At 52.3% G+C, this 16,114-nt stretch overlaps 3 protein-coding genes and 1 long non-coding RNA gene across 5 annotated transcripts; 2 read left to right on the top strand and 2 right to left on the bottom strand.

Annotated features, from left to right (window-relative positions):
* The first annotated feature begins 40 nt into the window (after window positions 1-40).
* Window positions 41-2,392, top strand: LOC101912644 (perilipin-3). Its single transcript, XM_055805170.1, has 4 exons — window positions 41-71; window positions 187-458; window positions 649-777; window positions 870-2,392. Exons 1-4 carry the CDS (start codon window positions 41-43, stop codon window positions 1,425-1,427), a joined length of 990 nt encoding a protein of 329 aa, XP_055661145.1. The 3' UTR covers window positions 1,428-2,392.
* Window positions 2,393-2,571: 179 nt separating this feature from the next.
* Window positions 2,572-6,121, top strand: TICAM1 (TIR domain containing adaptor molecule 1). 2 transcript variants are annotated; one of them, XM_055804119.1, is made up of 2 exons: window positions 2,572-2,715; window positions 3,455-6,121. In XM_055804119.1, the coding sequence occupies exon 2, from the start codon at window positions 3,649-3,651 to the stop codon at window positions 5,827-5,829; it is 2,181 nt and encodes a 726-aa protein (XP_055660094.1). In that variant the 5' UTR covers window positions 2,572-2,715; window positions 3,455-3,648; the 3' UTR covers window positions 5,830-6,121. The 2 variants fall into 2 exon arrangements, with proteins under 2 accessions (XP_055660094.1, XP_013158110.1); XM_013302656.3 differs by lacking the exon at window positions 2,572-2,715 and adding an exon at window positions 2,757-3,041.
* A 4,116-nt stretch (window positions 6,122-10,237) lies between these two features.
* On the bottom strand, window positions 10,238-14,398 carry FEM1A (fem-1 homolog A). The gene is made up of 2 exons (XM_055804120.1): window positions 12,124-14,398; window positions 10,238-11,950 (listed from the first exon to the last, which is right to left on the bottom strand). The coding sequence occupies exon 1, from the start codon at window positions 14,220-14,222 to the stop codon at window positions 12,177-12,179; it is 2,046 nt and encodes a 681-aa protein (XP_055660095.1). The 5' UTR covers window positions 14,223-14,398; the 3' UTR covers window positions 10,238-11,950; window positions 12,124-12,176.
* On the bottom strand, window positions 10,238-14,449 carry LOC106112755 (uncharacterized). Its single transcript, XR_001227238.3, has 2 exons — window positions 14,392-14,449; window positions 10,238-11,486 (listed from the first exon to the last, which is right to left on the bottom strand). It is a non-coding gene; the product is annotated as an uncharacterized LOC106112755 (long non-coding RNA).
* Between the last annotated feature and the right edge of the window lie 1,665 nt (window positions 14,450-16,114).

A 16,114-nucleotide genomic window follows, 5' to 3' on the forward strand; every position in this document is an offset into this window, starting at 1 on the left:
TCTAACTGGCCCTTGCCCATAAGCCTCAAGACAAGCAAATATGTGGGTGCACACTTCAACCTATCTGTCAAGTCTGTTTATCTGAAGAGAACACGTTGAGCAGGGACCAGCCTGCCTTTAATACCTGAGCAACTACAAACCTCTACTGTTTACACAGCAAGCTTCAGCCTTATGTTTTTCAATGAGTGACCTTACCTCTTCCCCTCCCTTACAGCTGGGAGTGGAGCACAGCTGCATCTCTGTTCTTGTTTCCTCCAGGTAAACTGGCCACCGCTGTCGAGGGATTTTGTATGGCTTCTGTGGAGGAGCAGAAACAGCAACAGAGTTACTTTGTGCGTCTGGGTTCCCTCTCTAACAAAGTCCGCCACCGAGCCTACCAGCACTCCCTGAACAAACTGCAGTGCATTAAGCAAAGCACCCAGGATACTCTCTCACGACTACAGCTGGCATTAAAACTGGTACAAACATGCTTTTTTTTCTTTTTCCTTCTGTTTGTAGTCTTCCTGCCCTACTATCCAGATGGAAGCTCTCCCTCCATCCTGCACCAGCTGCCTGTCATCTTGGATCCCTCCCTGGGAGGGAAGCGCTTGTGCTTCTCTGATTGTGTGTGCTTGCAATACAGCTGTTCCTCTCATTTTTCCCGATCAGATTGAATCTGTGAAACAGGAGGTTGGCCAGAAGCTCCTGGATGGGCAGGAGAAGCTCCATCAGCTGTGGGTGGACTGGAGCCTGACCCAACCCAAAGGAAACCAAGTTAAAACTGCCTCCCAGCCAGAGGTATCCCTAGGAGGGCATGTTTAATCAGGCCTCTTGTGGATGTTTTACATCTCGTCTGCTCTAGTAACTGAGCTGTATCTCTTTCCCAGCAGGTAGAGTCACGGACTCTAGCTATGCTGCGTATCATCACCCAGCAGCTACAACCTGTTTATGAGAATCTGAAGGCCAGCATCCAAGGCCTCCCCAGCAACATCCAAGAAGCTGTGAATCAGGCCACTCGAAATATCCACAAGCTCCATAGTTCTTTTTCCAGTGCTGTATCTTTCCAGGACCTCTCTAGCACCACCCTGACCCAGAGCCAGGACCGTGTGGCAGAGGCCCGGAGGTCCCTAGATGACCTTTTTGAGTATGTAACTCAGAACACCCCCCTAAACTGGCTTGTGGGTCCCTTCAGGGCAATAGCTAAAGTGTCACAGGATAGCAGAAAGCAGAAGAAAGATACAGTGACAGATATAAAATCATCTGTGTTGGAAGAGGCTACATCATCAAAGGAGATGGCTAAAACACCCAAAGAACCAAAGGGAGCAAACAGGACCCTGGGGGAAGGGTGTGAAGTGCTAGAGAAGCTGGAAGAGAGGGCAAAGAAAGACACAGACGTTGCAGAGGCTGCAAAGGAAATAAAAACGAATGCACCAGTGGAAGAAGTCTGAAAAATTCCTGCTCTTCTGGTCAAGGCTCCCTGGCTAGAACAGCACTTTGTCTTTTAATTATGTGTCCAACTGCCAGTTGAACAGGAGTGGCACTGTTAGCACTCTTGCTGTCCCAGGCTGTTCACAGTAAGATATAGCTTGCAAGGAGGCTTGATAGCCAGGGTGGGGTGATTCTGTAGCTTGATTTACTATTTTTTTTAAATCATGTTGCTGCACTGAAAGGGAAGATGGGGACCTGTACTTCAGCTTTTTAAGTCAGCCTAGCTGCATGTGTGAATAGCTAATTCCTGCTGAGACAAGTTGTGGGAGAGAAGAAGTGGTCTCAACTTATTTTTAATGTTGAATTTTCTTTTTCAATTCATCCAAGCTGCAGAGATCTTGGGAGGATGATGCGCTTGACCTTTGATACCATTTCTCTCCTTTTACAAGTTTAAAAATGTGTTACAGACATGCCTTCCCTTCTGCCTGTTGTGTTTCCGCTGAGCTCAGCCCTGCAGCAGACCAGAAACAGCTGGGGGCAAGAGATTCTTCTCCAAAATATTTTACGGATTGGTCAAACACTTTTTCTTTCATAGAGAAGCACTTAGCAAAGTGGGACTTTCTTTTAAGCAAGCCAGCTTGCAGTGGGATTACTTTTTCTAGCTGTGTGAATGACTTCAGGGATCATCTGTTTGTGTGTAAGTAACTCCATGCGTGAAATGCTTTGCAGCCACGTGAGATGGCTTTTGCCAGGAGTTACTCTGCTGTGGCAAAGGGATATCCTATTATTAAAATAGGGGTGACAGGTGCTGGCTGTTTTCCCAGCAAACAATGCTTTGTAATAATTTCCAATGTAACTTATTGTGGTAACTTAAGTCCTAGCACGGTCCCTGGGCTAAGGCTGAATAATGGCAAGCAGACATCAGAATAAAGTGTGACCTGTGTTCAAATACCAGTTTCTTGTGCGTTTCTAAGCCTGCAGTGTCCTGTTCTCCCCTGGGCCTGAGCGAGAAGCTTGTATTTAACAAGTCACCTCTCCAACAGCTTGTGTGTTCCCGCAGCTGCTTGCGGGGGGGGGGAAGCATCAGAAGCGCCGGGCGGCAGGTCCCACGTTCGGGCTCGGTCTTAGAGCAGAGAGACCCCTTCCCCGAGCCTCGTGCCTGCGCCCCGCGGTACCGGCGCTGCCCTGGGCAGGAGGCGGCAGCTCCCCCGCGGCCCGGCCAGCTCCGCCCCGCCGGGCCCCGCCGCTTCCTCGTGCGGCCCCGGGTCCGCCGCCGGCCCAGGGTCCGCGGAGCAGCAGCAGCCGCAGGTAGGGCAGCCCGGGCCCGGGCCGGAGCGGGGCGCGGGGGCGGAAGGGCCGCAGCCCACGGCCACGGCGCCGCTGCCAGCGCCTGCGCTCGCCTCCGCCGCGGCGGCGGCCTGGAGCCTTCACGGGGGGGGGGGGGGGGGGGCCGGCAGCTTCCTCGGGCCCGGCCTGCGCCGGCCGATGAGGCAATCGCAGGAATTTTATGAGACAGAAAAAAGCAACCTGAAATCACGAACTTTCCCGGCTGGGAGCTATTTTGGGCACTCGCTGCCTCCTTTAAATAGGGCAACTCCGGCAGCCGGGTGAGCCCTGCCCCGCCAGCGGCCTCGGTGAGTGCCAGGGCTGGGGGGGCGCAGGGGGACAGCCCCTAGCCTGCCCGGGGGCGGGACGGGCGCGGGAGGGCTCCCTCCAGGTGTGCTTTATTCCTCCTGCCCCTCGCAAGAAGCCTGCCGTGCCCCTGCAACCAGCTGCCTGCGGGAGACAAAGACACCTGCGTCTACATACATACATACAGCAATTATTTGAAAACAGTTGTAATTAATGGGAAATGAAGGCAAAAAACGTGCCCTTTGCTTAATGACAGTGTTAGAGTAACGTGTGGAACGCCAGCAGACCTGCAAACACTGAAGAGATGCAAAAATACTCGAGAGCTGTGAGGGAGGGCTCTGCAAGCACCTGGCGAGCATCCCCCCCCGCTGCCCACATCGCTGTTCCTGAACCTTATCCTGTGTTCTCCTCGCAGGTTCCTCAGCACCGAGATACTCCAGGTCCGGGACAAGCCCCTGAGCAGCAATGAGCTGTCGCTCACGCAGTACGTGAAGCACGAGCAGGGCATCGCAGAGCAGCGCCAGGGAATGAACCTTTGCTCCGAGTACTGTAATACGCTTTTTCCATCCATGCAGCTTCAGTCCGTCATCTGGGCCACCAGCTGATGAGATGGCACAGAGCGCCGAGCTCCAGCCAAGCTTCAAGGACATTTTTAATATTCTATCCCAGATCCCACAAGATAAACTCCTTAGCCTCAAATATAAACTGAAGCACTTGATATTTGGGCCCAGCAGCAAATTACTGCAAGCCATGGTCCTGCTTACTCTGGGGCAAGAAACGGATGCAAGAATTTGTTTAGCTGCCTTGGGAGATAACCGGGCAGCCCAGTATGTCCAGCAGACCAAACTGGGTGCTGCAGGAGTGCAGGAAGATGGGGAGGATTTGCAGCCTCCCCAGCTGGATGCAGATGCCAGGGCACTTCTAGCACAGATCTACGCAGTGCTGGCAGAAGAAAAACTGTGCAGTCATGAAGCCATGGACAAAGCCTGCCAGGCTGCCACCAAAGCCTGCAGTGCCAGCAAGGAAACTCAGGAGGGGACACTGAACAGCACCCCACCTGAGGACCAGGAAAAACATGGCTCTGCTACTGGCACCGGCCCAGGCGACAAATTTCAGACGCTGAGATCTGATGCGGGTGTAGGGCTTCCTCAGGCGGCCAGCCCAAACTACGTGGTGAGAAGTTCTCCCGTGCAGATTGGAGGCAACTCAGACTTTTCAGGCCCACGGACCTTGTGCTCCTTGGGGAGTCCCTCCTTCCCCAGTCACTTTGAGATCAGTGCGTCACCAACAGTTGTTTTTCACACCCAGCCTTCTTCCCACAAGTGTGTCCTCCAGCCCAGTCGGCTGTGCCAAGGGAGCACCAGCGGTGCTGGGCAGCCTGACGGGGACCGAGTGAGCCATGGCCTGCAGGAAACAAGCTGGGCCAGCAGACCCAACTCTCCTCCCAGGCCGGACACAGGTACCCAAGTGCCTGGACCAGAGAAGGTTCTGCAGGTCAGTTCACATCATCCATCTCTCCCTATTCCCAAAACACAGCAGCCCACAGTGGGTACTGGAAGCCAACCTGTCAAAAATAGTGATGTTTCCAGCACAGTGGCAGCAGAACCTCAGGCACCAAGAGAAAACACAGACAAAAAGCAAGATGAAAAGAAATTACCCACAGGTCTTCCTGCCTCAGGAGCTACACTGGATACTGCTCCTGCCCACAAGTCCATGGAGGATTCCTCTGTTCCAGCAAGCATTCCTTCTAACTCTGCATCTGCTTCCATTTCAGCCTCTTCCCTTCCTCCTCCTCCCACCTATCCCTTCTCCTCAACCCTTCCCTATCTTTTGCAGGGAGCAACTTCCAAGTCATCATATCCCCCTCCCCTCCACTCATCCCCCTCTCCAGCCTGGCCACCTCCTCTCCAAAGTGTAGAACCAGCGCCCACATCAGAGCCAGATGGCGGAAAGTTCTTCACTTTTGTTGTCCTGCATGCTAGTGAAGATGAGATTGTTGCCCATCGGGTCAAGGACCGGCTGGAGAACATGGGGGTTCCCAACGGTGCCACACTTTGTGAGGACTTCTTCATTGCCGGACGCAGCCATATGACTTGCTTCCAGGATGCTATGGAAAACTCTGCTTTCATCATCCTTCTGCTGACCAAGAACTTCCCATGCAACCTGTGTATGTTTCAGACAAACACTGCTCTGATGGAGTCCATCCTGAAACCATCCAAGCACGACTCAGTCATCCCTTTTGTACCCAAGGAGAACCCTCTGGAGCGGAGCCAGATCCCCAGCATACTCGGCGGGCTGATGCCCTTGGATGAGAACTCTCCTGGGTTCTCCAGGACAGTGCAGAACACCTTTACCACCAGCAGGATCAATGAGAGGAAAGCCATGTGGGACCTGATGCAGAGAAGGAAACTACAGCTGTATCGGCAACAGTACCAAACACTGCAGAACTTAACTGCCCTGCACCTTGGCTCCCTTTCCCAGCTGCCTCCATCAGCAACTCGGCCGCAGCCACTGGAGCAACTACCCCAAGAGTGGTGCCCCCCTGCTTCGACTGTCCCTCCTGCCGCATACCCACCTCCCCCTGCTGGTCACCCCACTGCTCAGATGGGTCCCCTTCCTTTCCAACCACTTCATCTCCCATCGGGCCACTACAACATGATGCCAGGGGCCGGAGGCAACCCGTCCCTCATCATTCAACATGCTCGAATGGTTCAGATTGGGGACCACAACATGATGCAGGTAGAAACTGTCACACCAGGTCCACAGGACAGTGAGGAAGAAACCAGGTAGAATGCTGCATCAGAGACACAGCAGGTCAGCCACAGCCAGAGACATTCACACTTAGTTTCAAACCCTAGATTATAGTGATTCTGCTGGGACTGGGACTATTCTTATTTCACTGTGGGTAAAAGATGCCACTTTCCTGGAGCACAGGAGAATACTAACTTCTTTTTTTTGTTGGACAAGAGACTGCAATCTCCTGGGACCATTTTCCTTGGGCTTTTCAAGTAACTTGAGAAAACTCTTTTCCTGATTTTCTGAGGCTATTGGAAAATTTTATAAATAAATCTTAATTAATTTATTTATGTTTTTCTGGTTCTTTTCAGTAGAATTAGCAAAGGGGCAGGGAGGGATATCTGGAGAGCCATTCTGCACATCTGTACCTCTGGGGTGGAGGGGGCTGGGAAATGGCACACAAGCATTCTGTTTTGTAATCTGCTGGTGACCAAATCATTTGAAGGAAAATCTTCAGGGTCTGCTTTGGAGAGTCACTATGACCCCACCCCCCCCCCCCGTCAAAGTGCTAAGCACCACGAGGTCCCACCATTTTCCTTCAGCAGTTCCCCTTTGCTTGGGGTTGCTGAGTATCCCACCAGCCTTTCACGCCAATGCCTACTTTGTCTGCATGGTGTGCTCCCCTTGCTGCAGGGCACCAGCAGCACCATTTCCTCAAGCCTCACATCAGACCCAGGAAGGTTCAGGAAACCAGTTTCACAGACTTCTGAAAGGCTGCAAGGCCTCTGGACTGAGGCATCAAGAGATCAATTTTCCCAGTTCCCCTCTGAAACTACAGAGAGAGAAGTTTTTTTCGTGACAGATGGAATTCCCACATGCCCCTGGAGGCATTGTCATGGTATTTTTGTATTTTAAAAAAATCTGTTAAAAGAACTGAGATTACACACCAGATACAAGGCTAAACAGGCATCTTAACAGCAAAGCTGTTCTTGAGGGGAAAAAAATTACTTAATGAAGGTGGAATGAGATGGGGGAAATGCAGAGAAAGTTCAGGGTGGCAGAAGCTGTGTCCACTCCTCCATTCTTACCTGCTTGGGAAAGCTCAGAGGTGGGACCAGGGTCCCGTTAAGACTGGCTGTTGCACAGAGACACATTCCCTACTGAGATTACTCCACATATTTGTTACTGCCTTTGAGGGAAAAGTTTGACAGAAAAACAAAAAGCATTGAGCAGAGCATTACCAAAGGGACGGAGAAAGAACAGGAACATGGGAAGTATTCTGCAGCATCCGGGTGAGGGATATACCAGGCAGGTATCTACTGAGCTTTGAACCCATGGAGGGCATCTGAAGCAACGCCTCAAATCCCCACGCTCTGCTGGGGCTGACAGCTTCTGTAGCAGCCATTTGCCGGCTCTGTCAGTAGAGGTCAGCCCAAAGCCACCAGATGACCAGACATGGGCCTGCTCCCTCCGCAGACCAGAGCCCGGCCAACAGCCCCGAGCTCTGGAGCCAACCCACCCTGCGCCAGGGCCTCTGCAAGCTGCAGAGCACTGCTCGCCCTACTCCTCACCCTAGGAAGGAGGCCCAGAGCTGCCACGTCCTCCTTAAGGTGGACCTCGAAGGTCAGTGTTACTGATACAGGGAAAGGTGACCCCGTTTGGGCCATTTCTGCAGATATGTGTGTGCTTGCACCACTCTGAATAGCTGTCCCGGCAGGTTTCAAAGCGAGAGCAGCCAGCACTGCCTAGCAGCCAAAGCACAGGATTCTCCCAGAACATCCCGGACCTGGGACTACCCAAGCTGGGCACTCACAGGGCCTGATTATGGATTGCAGTCTTTGTCAAAGAACCATCCAAGCCTTACAAGCAACACCTGTGTAAGAACTGTGCCCCTCAGGAGGGGCCGAGGATGTCTGCAGGATGACGCTGGAGAGCCTGGGTACTGACCAGTGCAAGCTCTGGAACTCCTGGGCACCACCAGATGTAGGAGACTATTTGTACCTACTCTTAAAATGCAAGAGTGGTGGCTGTCACGGTTTTGGATTTAAATACCACAGAATCTCCCCTTAAGAGGGCACAGGATCTTTCTCATGGATCTGTCCATAGAAAGTTTCTCTGTTTCCCTCACACACCTCAAGGAAGCTTAGCTCCTCCTGCACCTCCTTGGCTGAGAACGAGCACAAGATGCCAGGCTTGGATAAATGAAAGCCCTCTCTGTCCTGAGCAGAACAAGCACCACACAAAAACATCGCTATTTAAAAGCTGCCATCGGTTGCTGGCTTCCAGCTTTGAAACAAGTTTGGCTTTTAACTCTGAAGGACCCAGTGACAATGGATTACATCACTGACTCTCTCTCAGAGTCTGCTGGAATCCTCCAGGTGCTTGGATTCCTTCTATTTCCTTATTTTCCCTCCTCTACACATCACTTTTGTTCAAATAGGTGTTGTGTTACCAAAATTCCTGTCACACTGCAGTTGTTGCTGTGCAGCCAACAGGACAGCCGCCCCCCTTGGAAGAAAACATATACCTCCCTCCTTCCCCAGCTCTTCTGCTTTCTATAAATAAATGTCATGCAAAACTAGCCAACTGGAAGCTGCTCTAGCTCGTAAACAGCCTTAACACAGTCACATTAGAGTTTGCTTGAACCAGGGAAAGGGAAAGACATCGCAGCAGACTGTAAAACATTGCAGGATGGGGTTTGTGGGGTGTTTTTTTTTAAGCTTACTGTGCATGGAGGGCTGAGAGGCTCAAAGGTTACTACTGGGAGCAACTTCCACCTAAGAGCCACCGCCCTGTTCAAACCGCAGCAGCAGCAGGTTCACTCTTCCCACATTTTCAGGGCCCTCTTTGCTGCTGCTCACGCCAGCAAGGAAGCTTTGCCACCAGGGCCTTGTTTTCACCAGGAGAACATGCCTGCGACCCCCTCGTTCTTCCCCAGTTTTTCTGAGAATCTGGGAAATGCTGACCAGTATCCCTACCTTTATGCTCTAGGCCACTTCCTTGTAAACACTGACCTTACAGCATTAGAAGACCTCAAAGATGACCACTGAAGGACACCAGCAACTGTCTCCAGCAAAATGCCAATGAATTTCTCACCACTTTTACATTTCTAAGGAAACCCATATGGAAGGCTTTATTGTCAAGAGGGCCAAATACCAGAATGAGAGAGAGAAAAGCCCATATTAGGTTTTAAGAAAGGAATAAAAGGCAGACATATTGTTTGTGGCAGGGTACAGAAGGGCTCCTGGAGAGCAGTGTGCTACAGGAGCGTCTGTAGCCACCCCTGTGAAAAGAAACTTCTACTCTCAGTCCAAGATAATTATTCCGATGATAAAAATCATCACTGAAACTTTTCGCTGCTCCCCCTTAACTCCTCTTTTTGCCCCACATACTGGAGCTGGCCCAGACAACACATACAATAAATACGGACTGTTCATTGTAATTACCCCTGAATTCATGCAGTGATATTTCCCACCCAGTAATTACTATCAACATTTAATTGCTGGGTCCTTACCATGTAATTAGAGATTATTTATCTGTTTAAAAAGAAAAAATGTAAAGTCCTTTTTTATCACATGAAGTATTTTCTTCCTTGAGGCTTTTGGCCATGACTGGATCCCCCAGCTACCCAATCACAAGATCCCAGCTCCAGAGCTGCTTCCCCATCCCAGCTGCAGAACTCCCTTCTCATCTCTCTCCTCCCAGCACCAGGGGATGGAACTGCAGGCACAGCACACCCCAGTCAGGGACCATCAGTCACTGCCTCGGTCCTGAGGCTATGCAGAACCTTGTACCTGCGGCGGCACCTGCTCTCCTACATACCTGAAGATCATCTATTGCACAGCAGTAGTATTTTGAGGGGAAAACCATGTCCCACAGATGTGCAGACACTGCCTCATGTCTAGCACAAAGGCAGCAACACTGATCGAGAATTATTTCTTTTGAGGATGGAACAATCACCAAAGGGACAAACATTCAAATATGTTACCCAGCTGCGGCCATCCTCCCTGGGGAAGGCTGAGCATTTTTGGAAATCCAAATCCTTGTGGGGAACTAACTCCAATAGCTTTAAATCCTTTGTCTGCTTTTGACCTCCCACTAACAGATTTGGGGTTGAAAAACATGAACTGATGATAGCCACACTGCATCCCTCCTCCTGCTTGCTGTGCCCACAGCCCCAGCTGTATACAAGGCAGGTAACATCAGAGTAGCATCCTTTCACGTTGTTTCATTAACATCAAAAGATAAGGCAAAAATATATGAAGAGGGGTGTCATTTCAGTGTCAGTGTCATTCTTTTTCAGGGGAAATGTTTGCAATTGCAGTAGAGATTAGCTTTTCCCAGGAGTAATGATGAAATTAAACAATCACATCCACTGATTGCAAAACCCCAGTACTCCTGTACCCACAAGTGTATCATCCCTAGAAGACAAGCTGAAAACAAGAGGCTTACCAGCAAGAAGTCCAAGGCACTTGCATTCTAGCAGCCATTTTTTGTTTTATTATTTAAAGTTAAGAGCGCTCGTCAGCTCACAAATTAACAAATTCCATTCCTGCAATTTAGTTCAGGTTTCAGCCAAAAGGAAAAAAAAACAAGTAGCTAAACTATCTCTGCAGTTTACATCTCAATAAAAGTTAAACCTCCTTGCTTTATAAATAAATGTTATAGTTAACACAGCAAAAATGTAATGGCAGATCTACAATATATTTAAGGGGCAGAGAGCACTGGATTATTGAGGCATATGGATATGCTGACTTATAAATACAAGTAGAGAAGCTTCAGTAGCATATAGTGCACAGTTGTTTGTCAGAGTTCTGCTCTCCCAGTCCTGACCTTTCCCAAAGCTCAGAGGCAGCTGCTTCACCCCCAACTGTGCTTTCTGCTCTGCCTGGGGCCAAGAAACAAGCCACAGGCTGCCAAAGCCCAGTCACTCCCCCTGCAAGAAGAGAAACTGCTGGAACAGCATCTTGTTTACCAACACTGACTGGTTACCACCAAGGAGGGTTCTGCTAATGGAGGCAAATACCTACCCTGAGACTATGGATTTAAAGAGGGGAAAAAACCAAGATTGCGTCCAGCTCCTAATTAAAGAGAAGAGCTTCCCCAGATAGTAGCCAAGTAAGATTTCAAATTCAATCTTTGAAGTAGCACCATCTTCAGTAAAGTTGCAAAAAGAACTAAAAGCTAAAACCAGATGGTAACAACCCACTCCATGTAGGTTTTCAGAATGGGGTAATTAACAGAGCCCCAACAGCTGATACTAATAAGCCTCAGAAGAACAAGGAGGCACCTTTAGCTTTCATTTCTTTCTTGCTTCTTCCTTCAGACCACCCTCATGCAAGCATGCCACCAACACTCACTTGCTTTAATAACCCTGCAGGCACCACCCACACTACAAGTACCTCCCATCCTCAAAAGATGGTTCCAAGTGCACTGGTTTGGCTCCGAAACCTGGCCATACCCACCCCATACAGCTCAATCCCTGCTGACCTCTGGAGCTAGAGGGCCTCCGTGCAGAGAAGGGCCTGAACGTGCACAGAGTGGGCAAGCTAAGGGCCTGAACGTCACAGTAGTATTTCGTTTTTAAGGTAGCAGTTTTTCCTCCCCATTCATAAAAACCAACATCTATTGATGAAACTATATAACCAGAACTGACCTTACTACATCTTAACAGGGTTGAAGAAGTCTCGCAGCATAGATAGGGCCTGGCTCTAAAAGAGAAAAAATAACCCAGCTTTATGCACAAGCACTGAAATCCCAGGCCTTTAACACCACTTGCTACTTGGCCAACCAAGGGAGACAAAAACCCATCCTCAGCACACCCAACCCTACCGCCACGCAAGGCAACTACCTCAGCAGAGCACAAGCCACTCTGCTGTTAGATTCTTACTGTACCAAATCTGGCAAGGGGGTGGGGAAAGAATTAGTTGGAAGATATTTTATTCCTCACTTGCATTCCTAGCTGTTTGGTATTTGGGATGGGAAGGGCTAGAGCACATGTGTGATGTGTAGCTGCTCCAAAGCTTAACGCTGAGTTAATCCAGCACTAATGGGAGAGGCAGCAGGTCCCAGGGAATCTCCATTTTCCTTCCATCTCAGGACAAGACTGTTGGCATGGGAAAAGGGCAGGGGCTGTGGCCTTCTCTGGATACAGCGCAGTGGAGATATCTGGTACCTGAAGACGACAACAATGAGGGACAGGCGTGAGCTCTCGAGCCTCCTCCTCCCCTACCCCTGTGCATGCCAGCTTGATGGTGACAGATGAGGACAAAGCTCGCAGCCTGTCTCAGCACAGCGACGGCCTTCAGCACCTAGGCAAGGATGGCCTGAGATCTCAGGCTGCACTACCTCTGTGGGGTGAAACAGGCGATGGAAAAACTGGGGACTTCAGCTCTCCTGCCCTAGTGCAGCTCAATGAAGGCTTCCAGCTCCTCGGGGATGAAACCCTTGTAGGGAATCTTGTGCTTGTCCAGGGCGCGAGCAGCAAGGCACTGGAGGGTGATGTAATTGAAGGGCTGCATCATGCTCTTGGTGAGCAGCTTCTCATCCAGCAGCTCATAAGCAGTCTGCTTGAAGGCATTGGTGGCATCCATATGGGCTCCAGCCTCCATCAGGGCACTCATGATCAGCGGGCAGTTGTTGCGGGCAGCAATATGCAGCGGGGTGTTGTTGTCATAGTCACGGCTATCTGGGTCAGCCCCACACTCCAGAAGCAAGTTCACAACGTGGAGCGATGGGAACTTGCCCACAGGATAACGTCCCACTGTCGTGGTATCTTTGTCCACAGCCATATGCAAAAGAGTGAAGCCATTCTTGGCCCGGGGGCTGCACTTAAGCAGGCGGTAGATAGTCTGGCGCTTCTGGTGTTCCTGCTCTGGGGTGCACTCCATCTTCTCCAGCAAGAAGACCAGGTGGAGGATAATGGCCAGTGTCTTGGTGAACTGCGCAGAGTCAACTACTGGGTCCTTGCCATGCACAAGAGCCCTCTCCACCTCCCGGACCCCTTTGCTCAGTACTCCCATGAGGTCAGAGAAGCCCAAGTGGGTAGCTAAAGTGCCTTTGGAGCGGTCCTGAAGCACATAAGAGAAAAGCTCTGCAAAGGAAAGGAAACTGCTTGCAGTCATCGGGCTGAGAGGCTCCAGGTTGCCTTGCTGCATGTCCAGAGCGTATTTCCACAGGTTAATGCAGCGCTCAAAGTTGCCGGAGTCAGCATAGACTGCTCCTCGGTAACGGATGTAGTAGGAAGTATCTGGGTGGGAAGGCCCCAAGATGCGCTCTCGAATCAGCAGTGCCTGCATGCGCATCTCATCCGGATCAGTAATCAAGGCTTCCAGTTCCTCCAACGAGCTCACTTCCCGGGAATAGTCGTAGGCCAGCACCAGCTGCCGAGGCTCAGGTTTAGGCAGGTACTGCCCACCTTCACACCGAAGCTCCATCGCTCTTCGCCAGTACTTGTGGGCTCCCAAAAGGTCACGTTTCTTATCCACAAACGTAGCACCCAGCAGCTCCAGTGCTTCCACAGCAGCCTCTCGAGTGCAGAACACATTAGGGACCTGCTGCTCATCCTGACTGGAAGCTGAGGCACAACATCTCTCACAGCCTTCATCACAGCCCTGAGGAGCTTCCTTGCCAGTGCTGCAGCAGCTCTGATGGCTCCCACCTGAGGCACAGGTCCCATTTGGGGTCCCTGCAACCCCCTCCTCTTCCTGCTTCAGCCCTCCTTGGATGAGGTACTCCACAATGTTGGTGTGACCGGTGACGCTGGCAGCTAGCAGAGGAGTCATGCCATAGCCGTCTTTCTCCATGCGGGCTTTGGAGCGGAGCAGTAGCTGCAGGATCTCCAGACTGCCAGACTCAGCGCAGTCGTGTAGGGCCGTATTCCCCTTCACGCTCCGGCGGTTGACATCAGCCCCTTTCTCTAGCAAGTAACGTGCAATTTCACTGTGCCCTTTGTAGCAAGAAATCATCAAACACGTGTGTCCATGCCGGTTGGCTACTTCCAGGTCAGCCCCTCGCTCCCCAACTAAATAGCGCACAATCTCCAGGTGCCCATCAAAGCAAGCAGCCCGCAGCGGCGTGGAGTTAGTCAGCGTGGTCTGGTTCACCGACGCACCGTGATCCAGGAGGCTGCGCACCACCCCCAGGTGCCCGGCAGCAGATGCTGCCCAGAGCGGCGGTGCCCCCTCGATGGTCTCCCCGTCGAAGTTAACCGAGCCCCCCTCCTCCACACGAGCGCCGCAGTGATCCAGCAGGTACTCCACCACCTCCAGGTGCCCGTGCCGGGCGGCGATCAGTAGCGGGGTGCTCCCCCTCCCGGGGCCGTCGCCCCCGCCGGGCCCTGCCGTCAGCGCCTCCAGCTCCTCCCGGCTCCGGCTGCCCAGCAGCTTCTGCAGCAGCTTCAGCTTCCCATCGCGGGCCGCGTTGTACACAGCCGTGCGCAGGTCCATGGCGACGGGGGCCGCGGCGACCGCACCGGCCACCTCCAGGCCATGGACCGGCTGCTCCGCCACGCCCCCAGCTCGGCCCGGGGCAAGGGATGAGGGAGGGCGGCCCCGCGGGGTGGTGGTGGGGGAAGAGCCCTGCGGGGCCAGAGGGGCCCGGCGAGACACCCCTCACCTCAGCACAGCAACCTTCAGTCTCTCCGCCTGGCCGCCATCTTAAGTTGTAACGCGAAACAAAATGGCGTCTGCACGCGCGCGGGGGCGGGGCGGGAGCGGGACGATAGGAAATGTAGTCCCGGCCCGCACGGCCCCGCAGGCGCCGCTCCCCGGAGGCCTCGGTTTCCCGGCATGCAATGGGAGAGGGCGGCAGGCGGGGCCCGCCGGGAGGGCGGTCGACCCGCGCGGGGCACCCTGGGATTTGTAGTCCCTCTGTGCCCGGGGTCTGCCCCCGCCCCGGACCCCGGCAGCTCCCAGCCTGCGTTTCCCAGCGCGCCCTGCGCCGCCGCAGGGGCTGCTGGGGGAGGGAGCGGGATGGCGCCCTGCGGCCGCGGCGCCGAGGGGGGCCGGGCCGGGCGGGGGGCTCGTTGCTCGGGGTTCGCACTGGTCCCTGTCCCGCTCGTACCCGGGGCGACCGCAGCGCTCGCAGGGGAGCAAGCTGGGCCCGGGCCCGGGCCTGGGGCCTGGCTGCCCCCCAGCCGCCGCCCCGGGCCCTGAGGGCCCCGGAGCGGGAGGTGACGGCGCCGGGTGCGCGGTGGGGCCCGGGGACGGGAGGGAGACCGGGTCCTTGTGGCGGAGAGCCCGGGAGAGGTGACCCGGGATTTCCCTTTCCGTGGAAACGAGGGGCGACCTGGCCTGGACAAGCTTTGCTATAACTGTACGGCATGCGTAAATGTCATTGGGGGGTTTATTTCTCTTAAATTCCTTGAAGTGATTGAACTATACAATACAATAGCTACACAGCATTAGTCTGACGTGGTTTTGATTGTGGCAAATCATCGGGGTTGGTAGAGCGTTTTGGCGTACAGCTTCTCTGCCCTGGACGAGGTAGTCTGGTAGATGGCAAAGCCTCATCCACAACAGCACACACAGATTTATTCCCTTTGGTCCACAGGACAATATGTACAGCTTTCGCCATTCCTGAACGATAATACAGGAGTGGAGCGAGGGAAAAATATTCCAGGCAATAAATAGCGTAGCTTAGATGAGCGAAGCTTTAGTTACCAGAACCTATTTTTAGGGCATACGTTGAATTTAAGTGGCTCTAATCTTTATATGGAGAATTGGCACAGGGTTTCTCCTGTTGTATTTTATTTATAGCTGTTTTTTCTCCTTTCCAGGGAAATAAGATTAGCCTTATTATTTCCGTTATTATTATTACTCTGTCTGCCATTATTATTATTCAGCCCATCTATCCACCCATTTAGGTCTTGTCTGGAATTACCTAGGATTATCCTGCTAATGCATGTTGCCTTCACACAGAATATAATTTTTGTTGCTAAGAAACTGCTTTTGCATAACAGACAGCGTGGGCCTAATTTTCACTTCAGCAGCTGTTGAAGTCAACGGGAGCAGCAGGTGCTCAGCGCTCCTGAGAGCCAGAGCCAAAGCGTCCGTGGCAGAATTCCCACACAAGGTCTGACTGTGCATGCGAGTGTGTCATCTACATGTGCGATGTGCTCAGGGACGCAGCAGCTTTGTGCTTGAAAAGAAAAGGAGCAAAGGTATCTTGAGCGTTTCCAGGGTGGCCGTGCTGTGTGAGTGCAGTTTCTTGCACGCCAGGACGGGAGGAGCGGTACGTGGGAGTATTCCTGTGTCCCCTCTGTACACAGATGTGTGAATATGCATGTATGGTCACAAGCTAAAAATTGTGTTCTCCTAAGTAAATAGCTGCCAGCAAT

Source organism: Falco peregrinus, chromosome 5 (genome assembly GCF_023634155.1).
Source record: "Falco peregrinus isolate bFalPer1 chromosome 5, bFalPer1.pri, whole genome shotgun sequence".
In the NCBI taxonomy this organism is placed as follows: Eukaryota; Metazoa; Chordata; class Aves; order Falconiformes; family Falconidae; genus Falco; species Falco peregrinus.

What these genes read in the sequence shown, in the direction of transcription:
- LOC101912644 (XM_055805170.1), top strand. Translation starts at nt 41, where the DNA reads ATGTGGGTGCACACTTCAACCTATCTGTCAA. An exon ending in CACTTCAACCTATCTGTCAA is followed by an intron (nt 72 to 186) that starts GTCTGTTTATCT and finishes TTTTTCAATGAG; the next exon opens with TGACCTTACCTCTTCCCCTC. An exon ending in TACAGCTGGCATTAAAACTG is followed by an intron (nt 459 to 648) that starts GTACAAACATGC and finishes TTTCCCGATCAG; the next exon opens with ATTGAATCTGTGAAACAGGA.
- TICAM1 (XM_055804119.1), top strand. Translation starts at nt 3,649, where the DNA reads ATGGCACAGAGCGCCGAGCTCCAGCCAAGCTTCAAGGACATTTTTAAT.
- FEM1A (XM_055804120.1), bottom strand. Translation starts at nt 14,222, where the DNA reads ATGGACCTGCGCACGGCTGTGTACAACGCGGCCCGCGATGGGAAGCTG.